The 19,277-nt window shown below is 43.4% G+C and overlaps 1 protein-coding gene across 9 annotated transcripts in view; it reads right to left on the reverse strand.

Moving 5' to 3' along the window:
* kcnc3a (potassium voltage-gated channel, Shaw-related subfamily, member 3a) overlaps positions 1-19,277 on the reverse strand; it is a 93,065-nt gene that overhangs the window by 18,335 nt on the left and 55,453 nt on the right. For 2 of the 9 annotated variants that reach the window (XR_004763173.1, XM_035399363.1), the window contains exon 5: positions 11,065-11,085. The exons of 3 other annotated variants lie outside the window; for them this stretch is intronic. Coding sequence is in view for 5 of the 6 variants with exons in the window: in XM_035399363.1 (XP_035255254.1) it covers positions 11,065-11,085 (21 nt within the window). In the remaining variant the exon portion in view is untranslated. Of the gene's footprint in view, positions 1-7,672; positions 8,345-9,362; positions 11,086-11,822; positions 12,198-12,931; positions 13,057-19,277 lie in introns of those variants that run through there. 4 more of the 9 variants (XM_035399366.1, XM_035399367.1, XM_035399362.1 and 1 more) reach the window with 4 other exon arrangements.

Genomic DNA, 19,277 nt, shown 5'->3' on the forward strand with positions numbered 1-19,277 from the left:
CGTCCTTCATTAAACAGTGCTGAACACTCCATACACTGGCTGACACCAAAAGGCTCTTGTGTCAAATAATGAGGTTATTCAACACTCAGGTGTTTTATACAATTTTATAATGAGCAACTTTCTTAGCAACATTTGTAAACACAGCGCTGGAAGCAGCATAGACAAACAGAAAGCTCATATTTTACTAACCATGTGACCCCTTTGGACAAAGTGAAGTTGTCAAAGAAATAATGAACCAAGTCTCTACAGCACCATTCTTTAAAAGATAAATATTTTCTGCACACCTCCTTTAATTAATTGCACAACAGACCACTTCATATTTCTTAATCTATTCAGTCTAACCTCTGGGTAACAGTTTAAGGTGGCAGCAACCGAACAAATGGTTTTTTTTTTTGATATATTAACAGTGAGTCACTGACAGTGACTTGTTTGAGTGAAGAATGTGATCAACTGTTTTACTATAAAAAGTAAAACTGGATTTCTAGAGTCAGTATGCTGGGTTGAGTTTAACCTAACCATGGTTTTATACCACATTACCAGCTGACAGGTATACCATTGAAATCAATGCGTAAAACAGAACTGTTTGCTTTTCGCATGCACATTTATCCACATACTTTGTGAACTATAGTATTATTCTTGCCTACGCTGGAACACAGAACTCAGTGTTCCATTTCATACCTGCTTTATTCTGCATTCTTAAGGGTGTTGAGGATATTCTATACCCAGGAAGAAATTCTAAAGAACAGTACACAGTTTCGCAGAAAAGTTTGTCGGCTGGCGATATTTTCTCATATTTAATGTATGGTGTATTTTTTCCCAAACGCATGACTTTTCTTTAGCACCATGACAACTTCACAGGCCCAAATGCGGGTGGCCGCCTACCTTTACATTCATTCCTCTCTCCTGTGATTGGTCCACAAAAATCCCAGCTCAACAGTCCGAGGGATTAGGCTCAGAGATCACGCAACGCCGCTCCGCGTTTTCGCCTCTTTTACGTGACCTTTAGCTATTCGTTCTTCCGCGAGGATATTTATGTTTCCGAAAATGCGGCCCACACACAGAAATGATTACGCAGGAAAGGCTGTGGATAGGTGCGTGGTGCTCCGGCCTAATTTCCCCTGCTCCCTGGGTGAAGGACTGCCTGTCGCACGGGCTCATTAGCGAGAGAGGGGGACGCTAAGCGCTAATGGCACTCCAGCGAGCGGGCACGGCACTCTCCCGCCACAGGGCTGCTTCAGAAGCGGAGGCAGGCGACTTCCTCTAAGAGGCACTTGAGCCCCTGTTTCGCTCTCTGACCTCAGAGAGAGTTTTACATGTTGAGCCTTTTTTAATTTTTTTTTTGTTTGACTTGCAAAGCGGGACTGTCTGAGTTTGGTGTGACTGGCTGAGTTTGGCGAGACTCGTTGAGTTTGGTGTGACTGTCTAAGTTTGGCGTGACTCGTTGAGTTTGGAGTGACTGTCTAAGTTTGGCGTGACTCGTTGAGTTTGGAGTGACTCGTTGAGTTTGGTGTGACTGTCTAAGTTTGGCGTGACTCGTTGAGTTTGGTGTGACTGTCTAAGTTTGGCGTGACTCGTTGAGTTTGGAGTGACTCGCTGCGTTTGGCGTGACTCGCTGAGTTTGGCGTGACTCGCTGAGTTTGGTGTGACTCGTTGAGTTTGGTGTGACTCGTTGAGTTTGGTGTGACTGTCTAAGTTTGGTGTGACTGTCTAAGTTTGGCGTGACTTGCTGAGTTTGGCGTGACTCGTTGGGTTTGGCGTGACTCTGCACGCTGAAATGAAAGAGGGACCAAACACATGCTTGGAAGGAGTGAATGCAGACAGGTAGGCAGCTCTATTTTGTGATCAGTGTATTCTGACCTGAACCTTTTTTTATAAAAAGAGAGAGAAAGAGAGCGGGAGAGACAGAGGTAGGCGTCCCCACGCAAACAGCACCACGCTTTGGGAAAAGAAACTGAGACCAAAAGGAAATAAGAGATCAGTGTTCTTTGTTTGTCAGTCATTGAACCCCAGTCCCCAGTCCCCCACTCCCCCCCCCACCCCCCAAAAAAACCTCGTCTCTACCTTTGCACTTAGCTCCATCATGGTACACTGTTCACCCTGGCATGCCGTAGCACCACACACACACACACACACACACACAAACACACACACACACACTGCTTATCACAGGGGAAGCCTGCTGCACAGTATCAACCGGGCCTTGCCAGCAGCTGCCTTCAAAAAAATAAAAAATAAATAAATCTGCAGCAGCATTCTGCATTCAATGCGACGACGCATTCAGCGCTGCAAACTCATCCCCGCGCAGCTGCGGAACTGGAGTCGGTTGGCTGTCGTGGTCGCTTACTCTGCCTCTATAAATAAAACCGCAGTCTGCGTTCTTTGCGAAACGTGCAAATCGCACAAAGCAAGTGCGACCGCGCCTGCAGAAATGCTCAAGCATGGTTTATATTGAATCAATATTTTTTTTTTCCAGAATGCATTAGGTGCAGTACACTTTCAGAAACCCATCAACTACGGGTTTCTGAAGTGCGTATGTTCTTTTTGAACAGCAGTAAGAATTGGATGCAAATTATGTGGAATAGCTGGATGGTAATTTGAGGCTGTAGAAATAAAACCAGCCTTAGCCTAACCTCCCTGGCCAAGGCGTTTTGAGTTAACTCCAGGTCAGATCTGGCCCAATCTGGTCATACTGTGCAGCGAAGCTTCCCTTGGTTGGTCTGTCTCTCTCAACAGCACTATAAGGGCCATGCAACATGCACTCTAAAAGGAATGAGGGAGAGGGAAAGAGAGAGAGAGACAGACAGACAGACAAAGACAGCGAGCGAGAGACACACACGCACAAAAAAACACACAAATCACAGACGGCACACATAATAAAATCAATCAAAGCAAAAGTCATCTACAAAAATGCAAAAACAAATAGATAAATCAAAAGTAAACTGAAGTATTGAAGTAGAAAGAGGAGTTTACGGTTAAAATACTGCGAACATCTCTAAGGTCTCATTGTTCCGTGCTCACCAAGCTCACACTTCACCAGCACAGTTGACTTATTACGCTTGTGATAGGACGCACACACACTCAAAGGCTCACTTATTCCAGCTGTCATTTCAGAAGGCAAATGGTTTAGCTGTAATCAGGACAGATTAGGGTGTGGATATGTGCTACGCTAGACACTGTGTCCAAACTCCCCTAACCTTAACTCCCCAGGGGTTCATGTTCAATCTTGGGTCACAGTGAAACGCGCCGGACGGGCTTAACCAGGCTCTTCATAAGGCTACGGCAGAACCTGAAACCGTCACAACAGCCTCGCCAAAGATGGCCGTGCCGTGACTCCACTGAAACTCTGATACCCGTGGCCAAGCTCCGCCTCCCCCCCCCCCCCCCCGCCGCCCCCCTTCAATTGGTTGCTTCTTAACGACGCAAGAGTGAACAAAAATGCAGCTGAAACACATTTCACGTTCGTACACCAGTTGAGGGAAAATCAATCCTATTTAATTCCTCTTGCTGCCAGACGCTCTCGCGTGGCTTCGCCGCGATATTCAGATCGGACGCCGCGCCGTCGCAGCTCAACGAGGCAGCAAGCGGCCTCGGAAAACGCCGGAAGGGACTGCCACGCCCAGCGCCTGCCGACGGACCGCGCGTCTTATTTCAGACGAGCATCAGATTCAGGTCTAAGCCCTCGTCACTCTGGTTCAGTCGGTGGACAGAAAAGACACGTCTTCAGGAGGCATTCAGGTTAACTGCTGTGAGCGTTTGAAGGGCTAGCTGGGGAAGATTCTCAGGCTAGCTTCCGCAGTGCGGTTCAGCACCATCAACCCACTGTCTGTCACAGAGCCATCGCTTCAACGCTAAGCGCTAATGCAGCTTCAGCTAATATATGTAGCCTGGTAGGTGCTGCTAAGGAACAGCCTGCTATTCAGAGTAATGTTACACCTTAACTTACATAAACTCCCAAGTGACCTCCTCAGTGTCTTATGCCATAGTAATGAAGACATTTATAACTTTAAAAAAAATAAGGGTTAGGGTTAGGGTTATCGCGTTGGCGATATTTTTGTGGAGTTTTTCCCAAAGAACACCTTTTTTATTTAATGTTATAGATTTGGCACCAAACGTGGCCCTGAGACTGACCAAATCCCACCTCACTTTGGAATGGCCAATCGTCTGCAACCGTGTTCATGCGCGATTCGGGAGAGTGTGCACATCCACGTTTCTCCACTGGAACGCGCAGTGTCACCAGCATGCTTCTTTTCACACCGCAGACCACAGCCAGGCGTGCACAGAGTGGAGTCTGAGGAAGACCTTTCATATGCGGTTCAGCATGCGGCCCGCGGGCGCTCGATCGACCAGCGAGGGGCGCTAGATAACGTTGAATGTGGACCCCTTACCGACTGAAGCTTCCCCTGGGCGATGCAATTCCTCACCTCATTCTGCAGCTACTGCAATGCTCCTTTTGTTTCATTTTTACATCTTTATCTTTAAACATTTAATTCATTCACCAGGGTACGTGCAATAACCTATGTTCATACTGATCATTTTAACATTCAGCGCTCTTACGATGTACGTTTCTGACATTTGAACAGTTTCAGAAAAATTAATCAGCGAATTACCTATATGTTCTTTGTTTTAATTGTTTTTTTAAAATTATGTAATACATTTATGAAAATGGATATTTACAGTAGCATTTCAGATCACTCATGGGCCAATAAAACGTTAATGCTATTCTAATATCACTGATAAATTCCTCCTGAACAGTAAGAAAAATGTATTTGCGGATACAGTATTAAAATAACTGAATGGCATAAATTAAGGCCTTATGTTTATTTTTAAAGACTTGCTGTTATATCCAAAAAAATTTTATCACTGTTGGATCAACTCAGCACACATGTAAGCCTTTCATTATAGGACATCAATAATTATGACCTCAATAACACGTCATGTTTTTCATATAATGCGCAATATAAACCAAAATGTCAAACTAAGGTTTTGCCATTGAAAAATCCCGTCAGAATCCATACCCGATGCTAACGTGGCCTTAAAACACGTAATAAAATGCATCCGTTTCAAGAGATATGGGTGGGCGGGGTCACAAGGGAACTCCAATAGGAAATGAGGTCAAATGTCATAGAAACATAATTGTGCTGGTGGGAGTCTGGTGGGGGTAAAGGTCAGCTACCCGAGGCTTAGTATAGGCCAACATGACAACCTTAGAGCGGACGTGCTGTGTGTAATGCATACAACATGTGGTACTATGCTCCTGCAGATAGCAGCCCGTGTTCACCAGAGTTTAATCTTAGCAGTTACTTTGAATGCCCCCTTTCATGTCATTGAAACCTTTGTGAATTTTCACTTATATGGATAGACTAAATTTGGACATAAAATTGGGTGGAAATGATCCTGAGGGAACAGGCTAAATTAAACACCACACACGCACACAATCCCCTCCCCCTCTCTCTTCTCAGTGGAACCTCCAACCTCAATTTTTCATCTTTCAGAAGGTCACAATTGACAGGCATTGATTAAAAACTTCAATACCACCACAATCAAAAACTCCCAAAAGGTGTTGTGATGCTCTTCTGAAATGATCTCTTGCGATACACATACTTTGTATATATAAACCACTATGACTGACAAAATGTCCTGCGACAGATAAAATAGCTTGGTATAAATTGTGTGAGATTAGGCATAAGGTTGGTGACATCACCCTTAAAAATGCACCATAATAAACTGACACGTAGGTATTTTAGAGCACAGTCAGTTCATTTTGTTAATTATTTTCATTTAAGTGTGTGAATTGCTATGCACTTTTGCAGAAGTTTTATGCCATTTTTAATTTGACAAGGTCTTTATGTTCTACTGTGTTATAAATAAACTTTAAAATAAAAAAGAAACCTACATAAGCAGGGAACTGAGTTTATGCTACTTTTTAAAAATAAAAATAAAATTTAAATTTAGCTTCCCATCACAACTCAGATTCAATTTCTGCATATTCTAAGAATGCAACATGGCTCCAAGTTGCTTTTCTTGAATTCCAGGTGAATGCTTTGTGACATCACTGAACTCTATAAGATAACATTTTCCATTGTTCAGAATGCTGGTACATCTTCTACTGCTAGCCAATAAGCTTTAACTTTATTGTAATACAGGTCAGCACTAGACAAATAAGAGCAGCGGAATATGACATCACAAAGAATATGACTCCCCTCAATGGTGTACAAATACCCACCTCTAATCAGACTTTTACACTGTGCAAGTGTCCTGAGAATGGGGTGTAAAATGACTGTTAATCTGGGATGGCAATGGAGAAGCATGACAGGAATGCAGACGTGCAAATATTAGCTCTGGAGCTGAAAGATAGCCAAACAGATAACAGAATTTTAAAATCGAGAAAATGTCAAATTTACAATGCTATGTCCTGAATTCTGAGCAAATAATTATATTCTATTTGTAGTTCTTTCACAATTATTACTTGTTAATTGCATTGACCACTAAATGTGCAATTATAAAAAATGCATAAAGACAGCTTTGATTTGTTTGCACATTGACTGAAATCATCTTCAGCTTAAAAAGCAGAACATGTCATTTTTACCATCCAGATCAATATTTGCGAAAATAAATTTTAATTTATCATTGTATGCTACTGAGAGAAAAACAGTGTCATACAAATATAACGCAGATGCAGTCTGGGTTCCACAGAATTACTGTACATCTATATATTCCAAAGTCCCAAGTGGTTAAACAACAGCAAGTAAAACAATGAATCATTATGATATTAGAGGTTAGTACATACAGACAGACATACAGATGAGTAAAAAATAAACTTATTGGGACATCAGAGAGCAAAGACATAAATGGAGATGATGACATCTGCACAACTGGACAGGTGTACAGACAGGTGTACAGACAAGAAAGACTTGGCGCAGTAGATGCAGAGTTCTGTGCTACTTCAGGTTCATGCATGTACACACACACACACACACACACTAAAGTGCAACATCCTTCACATTTACTTTATGTTTGTATTTGCATGCATTGTGTGTGTTTGTGTGTATGTGTATATAACTACAGACGTCTTCATACTTTCTCCATTCTTTTAAATGGCAAATACTGCAGACATTTGTGTTTGTAATAGAGTTGGAGTTGTGAATTCCAGATATGTAGATTTAACCCAACAAAACGACAGTCTTTGTTGCACTAAATAGTCCACTCAATTTCACACTCGACACCCATGATGCACATGAACAGATAAATACATACCAGGAATGACCACTGTACATATCTGATGAGTCCATGTCTGAAGTGGAACAGCCAACAGGTTTGGTTTGCTCAGATATGAATGAGATGCGCCCATATTGCACTAACAACCCCACTATTGCCTTAAAATATAATACAAAAGTAATCCATCACTGAATATATTTAAAGACATTCCCCTAAAGGGTTCGACAGCTGTGTACAAATCCCCCACCTATGCTCAGATATGATTGGCTGCCTGTAACAGCCAATGAAGAATACAGCTGCATTTTCCATTTAGCTTAACGAGGAACTTATTAATTATCGATTATTATCAATGAATTATCTCAAAATTAATGTGTCTCAATATATACAAAATATGTTAAAATATATAATCTGAAATGTGACACAGCTCAAAATAGGTGGCATATATTAAGAAATTTTCCATGATTTCATGTATTTATTTTCTGTACATGTTGTATAATATACTGCATACAGTGTATTTGTTTTTATACAACATATGCATAAAATGACATGTACGAAAGCACCAATATTACAAGTATTTTCCATTAAAGTTGAAGTACATTGTTGATATAATCCTCAAATTTGGACTTTGAATTTTGCCATGGAATTACTGAAGCCTACAAAACAGCTAAAGCAGAAATCACGATTTTTAATTTTAGCATAATTGATTTGCCTCTGAGACTGTGGTAAACCCAGTTTAACAAGAGAAACACAAGGCAAATCAAAAGTAAGTGCTTAGTAAGCGCTCAACTCAAATTTAAGACATCCATAAAATCTGAGATGCATTTTTATTCCATCATTAGGATGCTGCTTCATTAACGCAGAGCAGATCTGAGCACAGTGCCTGGGCATTGTTCAGCAACATTAACATCGCCCATGTTTTACAGAAGAAATCAATTACGCTTCAGCCTTCCAAATTAAAAGAAATAAATTAAAACAATGACGCCACCCTCCGTCCCCAACGGTCATCAGACACGATGCAAAGCAGTCGGCGCCAAGGCTACATCAGCAGTGCTGAGTGAATTCTGGGACATGCTTCCTTAGGGTTGACCAACCAGCGTCAGGAATGCCTCGACGGGCTTGTGTCGTACTTCTGAGCAGTCAGAAAAACATGTACAGTAATGTTACTAGTCAAATGCCAGACTGAAAAGACAAATCATGCTTCCCAGCAAATTAAAGGCAAGAAAAAACATAATCAACAAAAAGAGGGTATTTAAATAAATATTCTTAGAACACTGTAAATGTAGCCTTAAAGCACTTCCTTGTATCATTCTAGAATATTATAGCTTCTCTCTCAACTGGAAAATTGACTTAAGTGCATTTTAGCTGCTTGTGTTCAACAACCCTTGAACTCAAGATGCCCTGAAGGGGGATTTTAGCTGGCTTCTATTGGACAAAGACATATTGCTTTTTGGTCTGCTGGTAATTCTGCCACAAAACACTCATTTTCGGCAGTATTTCAGAGTTTCAAAGGCTGGAGTCAGAGTTTTGATTTTAGCGACGTCTTGACTGGTTAAGATGAACCAGTGTGAAGACAATAAATAGTTTGTTACATTTAAAGAAAAGAAAAAATTAAATAAAACAGATAATAATAATAATAATAATAATAATAATAATACATTTAGGGGCAGTGCATCATGGGAACATGGTTTAATGGCAGTTTGTTTTTTATGTTATTTGATTAGTTGCTATTGGCATATATAAATAAACATATTTAAACTCAAATTGATATTATTGTATTTTTTCAAATAACTACTTTATTTTTCTTTCCCACAATTCTTTGATCACAAGTCCCAGAATGCTCTCTTCCACTGTTTCCTTGACAACAGTGGGAATCAAGAAGGGAGGCAGAAAGAGAGAAAGAGTGAGAAAAGGAAAAAGATGATGTGAGAGAGGATGTTTAGGGAGATGTTTGGGGGGAGAACAGCAGGTAGAAATGAATGTTTACAGACAGGGACACAAAACAATAAACAGGGAAAGACAACTACACAAACAAAATCCACACAAACACATACACAAACAACATCTACACAAACAAACAGCTTTCACACAAACAAGTACACAAATAAAACAGAATTCACAAAAACACCTAAACAAAAAAACCACACAAACAAAATCAACACAAACAATATCCACACAAACACGCAAGCAAACACCATCCACACAAACAAACAGCATCCACACAAACAGCATCCACAGACATGAACAATAACACAAAAACAATACACACAAGAGGAGGCAGAACATGACCAATGAAAGTGTGGGGTTGAAAGGGAAGGAAACTGAAGTGAAGGTCAGTTGAAAACTGACTCAACCTTATAACCTTTGACCTTTTTTGACCCCTGTCCTATTCATTTGGTCAAGTGAGGTCAAAGGGGACAACGTCACACAGGAAAAGTCAAGGAGCGACAAACCAGCAAACACACTTTCAGCAGAAGGACATCAAGGCAAACCAGGTCAGGGTTAAAGGAGAGACCTCCTTTAAAATGAGAAGGTCAGTATTTTTTCCGCGGTTCATTCTGGAGTTCTGCGGGATGAATGACTGGTCTCTGGTTTCGTTTATCGGCCCGGTGTGCGCTCTCAGCCGAATTAGCGCACATCGCTCAGAAAAATCACTGCATACGGCCTCGCTACGCTCAGAAAGTACAAGTCCTCCCCAGTGTTTTGTTCCAATCGCCTGGATTTGCTAATTAGCGCACTTCTGCAGCCAGGAGGCTAGAACGAATCAGCGAAATCGGCCGGCCGAGTTTGTGGGCGGCGGGACTTGCTTTGAACTTTCTGACCCCGTAACTCGGCTGCTCTGCTTGACTGCCTTCTCATTTCAAAGCTCTATGCTCGGGGCTCGGGGCAGATCCGTCAAGCAGCTTCCGCCCGGGCGAGCCCAGCCTCAAGCTCCGCCCACTTACCTTCTGCGTCCCCACGGCAACTTGCCCGTCAGTCAGTCAGTCCGTCCGTCGGTTCGTCCGTCCGTCCATTCGTCCGTCACACAGTAGCACGGGGTCTCGGTGGGCATATCAGTGGGTACTTGAGTCCCTGAGTGTCGGCTTCGCGCCCCTTTGAAAGCTAGCTGCGCGGGGCGGCAGTCTCCGCGTCAGGAGCGGCCTACACACTCAAGGCTGAAGTACCAGTTTTGGAAGGTCAAGTGAATAGTATTTCATTAAAAATGCTAGAGCTCGCGTGGGAATCGATGTTATTCCCCCCCTTCATTTCACTCAGGTTTCAAAGCAAACAACCTGCCGTGATGCACACAATGGCATTGGCCTAACGAGGGCGGCGGCCTGCTCCAGCCCCGCCCCCTCCTCCCCCTCCCCCCCCTTCCCCGGGGTGTGACGGGCACCTGGCCACGCCCACAGGAAAGAGAGCACGATTCCTCCTTGCGTGTGGGCGGAGCCTCGGTCGTTCATCAGTAACGGAATACTATTCAGTCCACCTCAAAGTGGTGGTCTGTGTACAACCAGCACCACCCATGACCTCTGCTCCTTTACCCTGGGGAGAGAGACGGGGCGTGACACGGTCTTAGCGACTCCGAATTTTTTAAATACAGTCACAACAACTGTTAGCAAGGAGCAGAGGCTAAACGCGTGAAATAAATCACGAACGCCGCGTTTCGTTTGTTTACGCACGTTTGTTTTCTCAAAATTTGGGCTGTTGCGTCAGAGGCCGCGGTCACACCGCCAGGGTAAACACCAGGAGCAGAAAGAGAGGGCCATAGCAACGCACAAAAGAGACGGGAACACAAAATACGACACACAAAAAAAAGGAGTCGGGAGGACGGCAACACAATATAATACAGAACAACAATAGCCGACATACAAACGCACGATATGACACAACCTGCGAGGGAAGACACAACAACACAAAGTACGTCAGACAACACGCCATCCCTGAGCGACACTGCAATGACAACAACAGCCAACGTACAGATGTGACACACACACACACACACAGCCATACACACACAGCACACACACACACACACACATATACATACACACAGCACACACATACACACACAGCCATACACAGTACACACACACACACACACACACAAACAGCCACACACACACAGCCATACACATTACACACACACATACTCACAAACAGCCACACACACACACACACACACAAACAGCCACACACATACACACAAACACAAACAGCCACACACACACACACCCATTGACTTACATTCATTCCGTAACCTCTAACCCTAACCCTAACCCTAACTCTAACCCCAACCACTACATGCCTAACCTTAACCCTAACCTTAACCTAATTGTAACCCTAACCCTAACCCTAAGTCCTAACCCTAAAACAGCCTCTTGAACTTGTGGGGACCAGCAAGTCCTCATCGTACTATCCTTGTGGAGACATTTGATTCTCACAAAAATAGTAATACATGCCCACACACAAACACACACACACACACACACACAGCACACACACACATACACACACACACACACAGCATACACACACACACACACACAGCACACACACACACACACACACACACACACGCACACACAGCACACACACACACACACACACACAGCCCCACACACACACACACACACACACACACGCACACACACACACACACACACACACACACACACACACGCACACACAGCACACACACACACACAAACACAGTCGTGCCGCGCTGACCCACAGGGGATCCCACGCTACGTCGCTGCGTAACGCGGTTAGCTTAGCGCAGGGACCAGGTCTGATGAGTCACGGACATGTAATTGGCAGACTCGCTCAGAGCAGATTTCGGGTTCTTTGCTTGCGCTACATGCGCTCCATGGACGCTCTCAGCTAGCCTGCGGCTTTGGCTAGCTGAGAGTGTGAATTCTGTAACACCAAATACCGGCCATGGGTTGGGTTAATGCGGGGGTGGGGTGACAGGGGGGGTGGTACCAAATGGGCAGGGTGGAAATCTGGGGAGATGGCAGGAACACATAAACATGACCGGGTTTAGAAATGACAACATTAACCCAACCTTAACCATGTCAAAGCAGTATTTGTCACACACACGTACACACGTACACACACACCCACTCACAAGCGCACATATACAAACATACAAACAAATATTCTCCTGCATACAGTCTTAATACTTTAAGTCATAAACATAACCAAAGTCGATAAAATAGGATAACATTTTAACTCATTGCATTCACCAGCAATCCATTGTCATGCAAAAACTCACACCATTTCATGAATGCTATTTTTTGTAAAGTCTGTGTGTAGTGTGTGTGTGTGTGTGTGTGTAACTGCAAATGGTAAATACTGTTCAAGTTTGTGTTTGTAATAGGGTAGGAGTTGTGAATTCCACAGTGTGATTGTGTATTTTGTGTGTATATGTGTATGTGTGTGTGAGATGAAAAAGCATGTGTGTGTGTGCATGCAAGAGTATGTGAATGTGCACGTATGTGAGAGTGTGTCAGAGTGTGTACGTGCCTTTGTGTGCATGTGCGTGAAATTGTGTGCATGTGCATGTGTGTGAGAGTGTGTGTACAGTTTGTGCGTGCATGTGAGAGCGTGTGTGCAGTATGTGCGTGCGTGTGAGAGTGTGTGTACAGTATGTGCATGCGTGTGAGAGTGTGTGTACAGTATGTGCGTGCGCGTGAGAGCGTGTGTGCAGTATGTGCATGTGCGTGAGAGGTGTTACCTCCGTGCTCTATGGTTTGATCCAGGAAGAGGCGGAGTTTGCATTGAGGTCCTGTTGTAACAGGGGCCCCTCCGGCTTGAACCATTCCTCACTTGGAGGGGAGGCAGGGCTGGCTGCTGCAGCTTCTGGTGTTTGTGTCAGGGATTTAAGGGATTGTTTTAAGGACAGGGGTGGAGTGGGTTGGGGGTGAACCATGTGTGGTTTTTTTGTGGGGGAGGGGTCGGGGTTATTTTAAGTTGGTAATGGGGGTGCATTTGGGAAACAGATTGGAACCAGGGAATAAGCCAAGGAGAAGGGGAGGGAGGGATTGGGGACCAGGAGAAGGAGTCAGATGGAACAGCCAGCAGAGGACAAAAAAGAAGGAAAGAGAGAGAGAGGGCAGAAGGAGAGGGGGTGGAGAGAAGAGGAGAGAAGCAGAGAGAAAGGAGAAAAGGAGGAGAGGGGGAGGAGAGGAGGTGGAGAAACAGAGCGGGGGAGGAAAGGGGGTGAAAAAAAAGGTGAGGGATGGAGGGATGACATGAGCAAAGATGGTGTGCAGGGAGGAGAGAGGAAAAGAAAGAAAGCAATGACCAACAAAGCAATGAATGACAAGAGAGGAAGCAGGAAGGAAGGAAAGAGAGAAAGACAGAAAGAAGGACAGGAGGAGGAAGGACAGATAGAGGGAAAGACAGAAAGACCAGCGGTAGAGAGGAGCAGAAAACAGCAGGCTGCATGTATGCATGTCCAACTGTACTGCAGTGAAAATACGAGCCGTTCACAGCTCAACAGGATAACAGGCTGCTAGTCGAGTTAATGCAATACTACATAAAGCACTGTACAGTACAGCACAGACTGTTTATGAGCTTAATGTTGAATGTGTCAATGGCTGGTTGATAAAAAAAATATGGAAAATATCAATAGCATTCTGATATTTTCCTTGTGCTGTTTTTTGATGTTAAAACTGTTGAAGGTTAAACTCCCTAGAGTGGTCCAATTAGAGTCTTTCACATTTTAATCTCTCCAGGAGATGCTGGTGTTATGTAGGCTGGATTATGTAATACCAGTGTAATGGACTGTAAAATGAAATGAAACGCACAGCCATTACAGTACTTACCATCTGCCTGTTCCAACAGCTACAGTCAGAGTTCTATCTACAGACAGAGAACCGCACCCACCTCTCCCATTCCCATGCCTACAGTCAGAGTTCTATCTACAGACAGAAAACCGCACCCACCTCTCCCATTCCCACGGCTACAGTCAATACTCTCTACAGACAGAGAAGCCCAATGATTTGTGTTTCCATGGCTACAGTTAATTCTCTATCTACAGACAGAGAACCCCACCGACTCTTCCATTCCCACGGCTACAGTCAGTCCTCTATTTACAGACGGAGAAGCCACTCCCATTCCCATGGCCACAATCATTGCTGAATCTACAGACAGAGAAGCCTAATGACTGTTCTGTTCTCATGGCTACACTCAGCGCTCTATCTACAGACAGAGAAGCCCAACGACTCTTCTGTTTCCACGGCTACAGTCAGCACTCTATCTACAGACAGAAACCCACTGCCTCTCCCGTTCCCACGGCTACAGTCAGTGCTCTATCTACAGACAAAGAAGCCCAACGACTATCCCGTTCTCATGGCTACACTCAGCGCTCTATCTACAGACAGAGAAGCCCACTTGCCCCTTCCATCTGTCACGACAGCTTCACACCTTTACCACATGAGCAGCCCATCACGCGACAGAGACCGATCATGTGACGAGGTACCCTGGAGTCACCCGTCGCGTGATCTTTCCCTCTCCCGTGACCAGAGCTCCTCGGGCTCCCCGTCACGCCAAGGTCTCCATAGCGCCAGACGGACGGCGTTCCATGCCATTCCCGTTTGATCAGACACGGATTTCCCGGCTCCTCCGTGCGGAACCCCCAGCCTTTCCACTGGGGCACGGGGCACAGGGAGCCTGTCCCTTTTTCGGCTACCCAAAACCAAAAGCCAAAACCGGCCGGCCAGCGGGCGGGCAGGCCTCTCTCGCCTCCTCTCCCCCTGACCCGGCACACCCATGGAAGAGTAATGAAGCGCTGGGATGGACGGTGAGGGACTGGAGAGAATGGGAGAGGTCCCACGGGGATGAGGGGATGAGGGGGGAAAAGAGGATAAACTTGCGGGATGGCGGGGAATGGGGACCGGGATGGGATCAGGACTGAGGAGACTTCTCTGGTCTGGGAATAAGAGTGACTCATCCATGATGATCAGAACTTCGGGATGAAACTAATACTGGATCATAGAGGGCTCCTGTTGGTGCTCCCTCCATCGTTCTGTCTCTTATTTCAAATAGGAAAGCAGGGGGATCACTGTGTGTGCACTACTCATGTTACAGGCTTGGGAGGAATAAAATCCAGCGGGATTATGCAGGTTCCTGCGGGCCTAAAATGCTTCCTGTCTAACAGGAAGTGGATGGGGAAGAGTCGGGGTGAAAGGGAGCAGGGCCAGGGAGTCTGCAGTCTTTCTTACTGTCAGCATCATCACTGTGTGTGTGTGTGTGTCTGTGGGTGTGTGAGCGAGAGAGAGAGAGTGTGTGTGTGGGAGGGTGTCGGTGTGTGTGTGTGTGTGGGGAGGGGGGGTGTACACGTTTGTGAGTTTATACATGTGTGTTAGCATATGTGTTTGTGTGCATATGCATGTCTTTGTGAGTGTGTATGTGTATATGTGAGTGTGTGTGTGCATACGTGTGTATGTTTATGTTGGTGTGTGTGTGTGCACATAAGTGTCATTTGGAATTAAATAACAATTTGGTCATCAACTACTGACTCAAATTGTTTTTTTTTGTTTGTTTGTTCTGTTTTGTTTTTTCTTTACCACACAGTGGCTTGCTACAAAGGAATGACAGTAAGCTAAATTTCAGTTTAATATTACATTACATTCCATTTATTTGGCAGGTTTCAAATACTACAGAACAGGTCAGATAAGGTACGATATGAATTAAATGTTTAGTAATGTTAATTAAATTTAGATTGTTGCCAAAATTTTTTAGCAGACCCTCTCTGTAATTACCCAGAGTACTCTGGGAATTATAACTCCTCTGACCAATGAGGACGGAGATAACTGCTGGGATGATGACTGCCATTGGCATAGGAACCGACTGGGACGGGTGGGACGAGGTGATTGCTCAAGCCGATCATACTATGGACTTCACTTCCCATAACCCTTATAGAAATTAAAATGGTAAGAAGAAATTTTAGGATAGCGCTTCCGAATTTGCTTGTGTCGAAAGTTCTGCGACGGAAACAGCGATAGATTACCCACTAGCATCTGTCCAAAATGTAAAAAGCCAGGCAGTTCTCACGGTCGGGAAAACTTTTATGATAACGTCAGCTAAAGTCAGTGATTCACAGCGGCTGGAAAGAACGGTAACGGTAATCTTATATTTGTAACGTTACCTATCAATATGCCAGCTAACGTCATTGTTAGCTAGCTAGTTGTCAATGAATGGACTATGATATCTGATAGTATGATAAGTAGCTAGCTAGTTAATAGCTGTCGGTACACTGTCTGAATGTGATGTTCACTTAACTTAGAAAACTACCTGGCGATAGTTGCACTCGGTTGCTATGCAGGGAATTAACGTGACTCCCCATGTTGCAGTGTTAGTATTTTAGCCAATGTTTTGTGTAATGTTATGGACACGTCTTGTAAAATTACAAGTTTGTTTTAGCTATCGATATCTCTTTTTAACGTTCGCTCCCCCTCAATATTTAGAACGTGTGCATTTGTCCCCCTGAATTTGTTTTCCTTTACATTTCCACCATAAATTGATGCAGAAAAGGCACAAATTGGTGCATAAAAATTCACCAGAATGCAGGAAATGAAGTGTTTGACGCTCAAAATTTCCTAGGGGAGTACCCCAGACCCCCCTTAATGAGTCCCCCCAAATGTTCAAACTAAACCGACGCCACTGAACACTGCTTTGAGCCCATGCTGGTGACGGCAGTTTGCTTAGCTGTCCCATGATTGCGCCTGAAAGTTGTTCCGCCTAGAAAGTTTAAATCTGTACTGCACAATTATCACGTCGTTTCGGCTAGCAGAAGACTTAAAATAACCATTACCAGTAGCGGCCCAGCTTTGCTCACAGAGATTAGTCAACCTGTCTAACGTCAACCTCTCTTGAGTTATAACGTCCATATTAACGTGGGGTTTAAAATAAGAATTTGATGGAAATTTATCCTTGCTATTCATTTGCATTATCCGTATGTGAGTAAGTCAGTATGTGTATGTACATGTGTGCATGCGTGTATGTGTGTGTACAGTGTGTATATATGTGTATGTGTGTACATATAGTGTGTATGTATGTACAGTGTGTGTATAGTATAGTGTGTATAGTGTCCATGTGCACAAGTATATGTGCATGTGTGTTTGTGTATGTGTGTGTATAGTGAGCATGTGCATACAGTGTATTGTGTATTTGTGTTTGTGTGTACGTGTGTATAAACTGTGCATGTGTGTATAGTGTATGTGTATACTCCATATAGTGTGTATAGTGTGAATGTGTCTGGTGTGTGTGTATAGTGTGTATAAAATATGTGTGTATAATGTGCATGTATGTACAGTATGCATGTGTGTGTATAATATGTGTATAGTTTGGGTGTGTATAATGTGTGTATAGTGGGTATGTTTATATTGTGTACAGTGTATAGTGTGTATAATGTGTATGTGTGTACAGTGAGTGTGTGTATAGTGTGTAATGTGTATGTGTGTACAGTGAGTGTGTGTATAGTGTGTATGTGTATAGTGTGTGTATAGAGTGTACCATGTGTGTACAGTGTGTATAGTGTGTATGTGTATACAATGAGTGTAGTGTGTATAGTATTTGTGTGTATAATGTGTATGTGCACAGTGTGTGAGCGTATAGTGTGTATAGAGTGCATGTGTGGGTAGTGTGTATAGTGTACAGTGTGTATAGTGTGTATAGCATGTGTGTTTAGTGTACAGCATGTATAGAGTGAATAGTGTGTGTAGAGTGCATGTGTGGGTAGTGTGTATAGTGTTTATAGAGTGTATAATGTGTGTATAGTGTGTACAGAGTGCATAGTGTGTATAGTGTGTACAGTCTGTATGGAGTGTATAGTGTGTATACTGTACAGTATATATAGTGTGTTTCGAGTGCATGAGTGGGTTATGTGTATTGTATAGTGTGTACAGTGTGTATATTGTGTATGGATTGCATAGTGTGTGTATAGCATATATAGAGTACATAGTGTGTGTGTACGGAGTGTACAGAGTGCATGTGTGGGTAGTGTGTGTATAGCGTGTATGTGGTTAGTGTGTATACAATGCATAGCGTGTGTGTACTGAGCATGTAGAGAGCATAGTGTGTATAGTGCATAGTGTCTATAGCATGTATAGTGTGCATAGCATATATAGTGAGCATAATGTTTATAGAGTGTATATAGCGTATAGACTGAGTGCACAGTGTACAGTGTATATAGAGTGTATAGAGTGTGTGTATAATGTACAGTGTACATAGAGTATATATTGTATAGAGTGTGTGGATACTGTACAGGGTATATAGAGTGTATAAAGTGTGTGTATAGTGTATAGAGTGTGTGGATAGTGTACAGTGAATATATAGTGTATAGAGTGTGTGTATACAGTATATATAGAGTGTATATTGTATAGAGTGTGTGGATAGTGTACAGGGTATATAGAGTGGATAGAGTGTGTGTATAGTGTACAGTGTATAGTGTGTATAGAGCGCATTGTGTGTATAGAGTATAGTGTGTATAATGTGTGTATAGTGTGTATAGAGCACATAGTGTGTGTAGTGTATAGTGTACGGGTGTATATAGAGTGTATAGTGTGCATAGCGTGTATAGCGAGCATAGTGTGTACAGTGTATATAGAGTGTATAGTGTGTATAGCGTGTATAGAGAGCATTGTGTGTATAGTGTATAGTGCACAGTGTATATAGAGTGTATAGTGTGTATAGCGTGTATAGAGAGCATTGTGTGTATAGAGTATAGTGTGTATAATGTGTGTATATCGTGTATAGAGCGCATAGTGTGTATAGTGTATAGTGTACGGGTGTATATAGAGTGTATAGTGTATAGAATGTATAGAGAGCATTGTGTGTATAGTGTATAGTGTACAGTGTATATAGAGTGTATAGTGTGTATAGCGTGTATAGAGAGCATTGTGTGTATAGTGTATAGTGTACAGTGTATATAGAGTGTATAGCGTGTATAGAGAGCATTGTGTGTATAGTGTATAGTGTACAGTGTATATAGAGTGTATAGCGTGTATAGAGAGCATTGTGTGTATAGTGTATAGTGTACAGTGTATATAGAGTGTATAGCATGTATAGAGCGCATG

The sequence above is a fragment of the Anguilla anguilla genome, chromosome 17 (assembly GCF_013347855.1).
Source record: "Anguilla anguilla isolate fAngAng1 chromosome 17, fAngAng1.pri, whole genome shotgun sequence".
NCBI classification, from domain to species: Eukaryota; Metazoa; Chordata; class Actinopteri; order Anguilliformes; family Anguillidae; genus Anguilla; species Anguilla anguilla.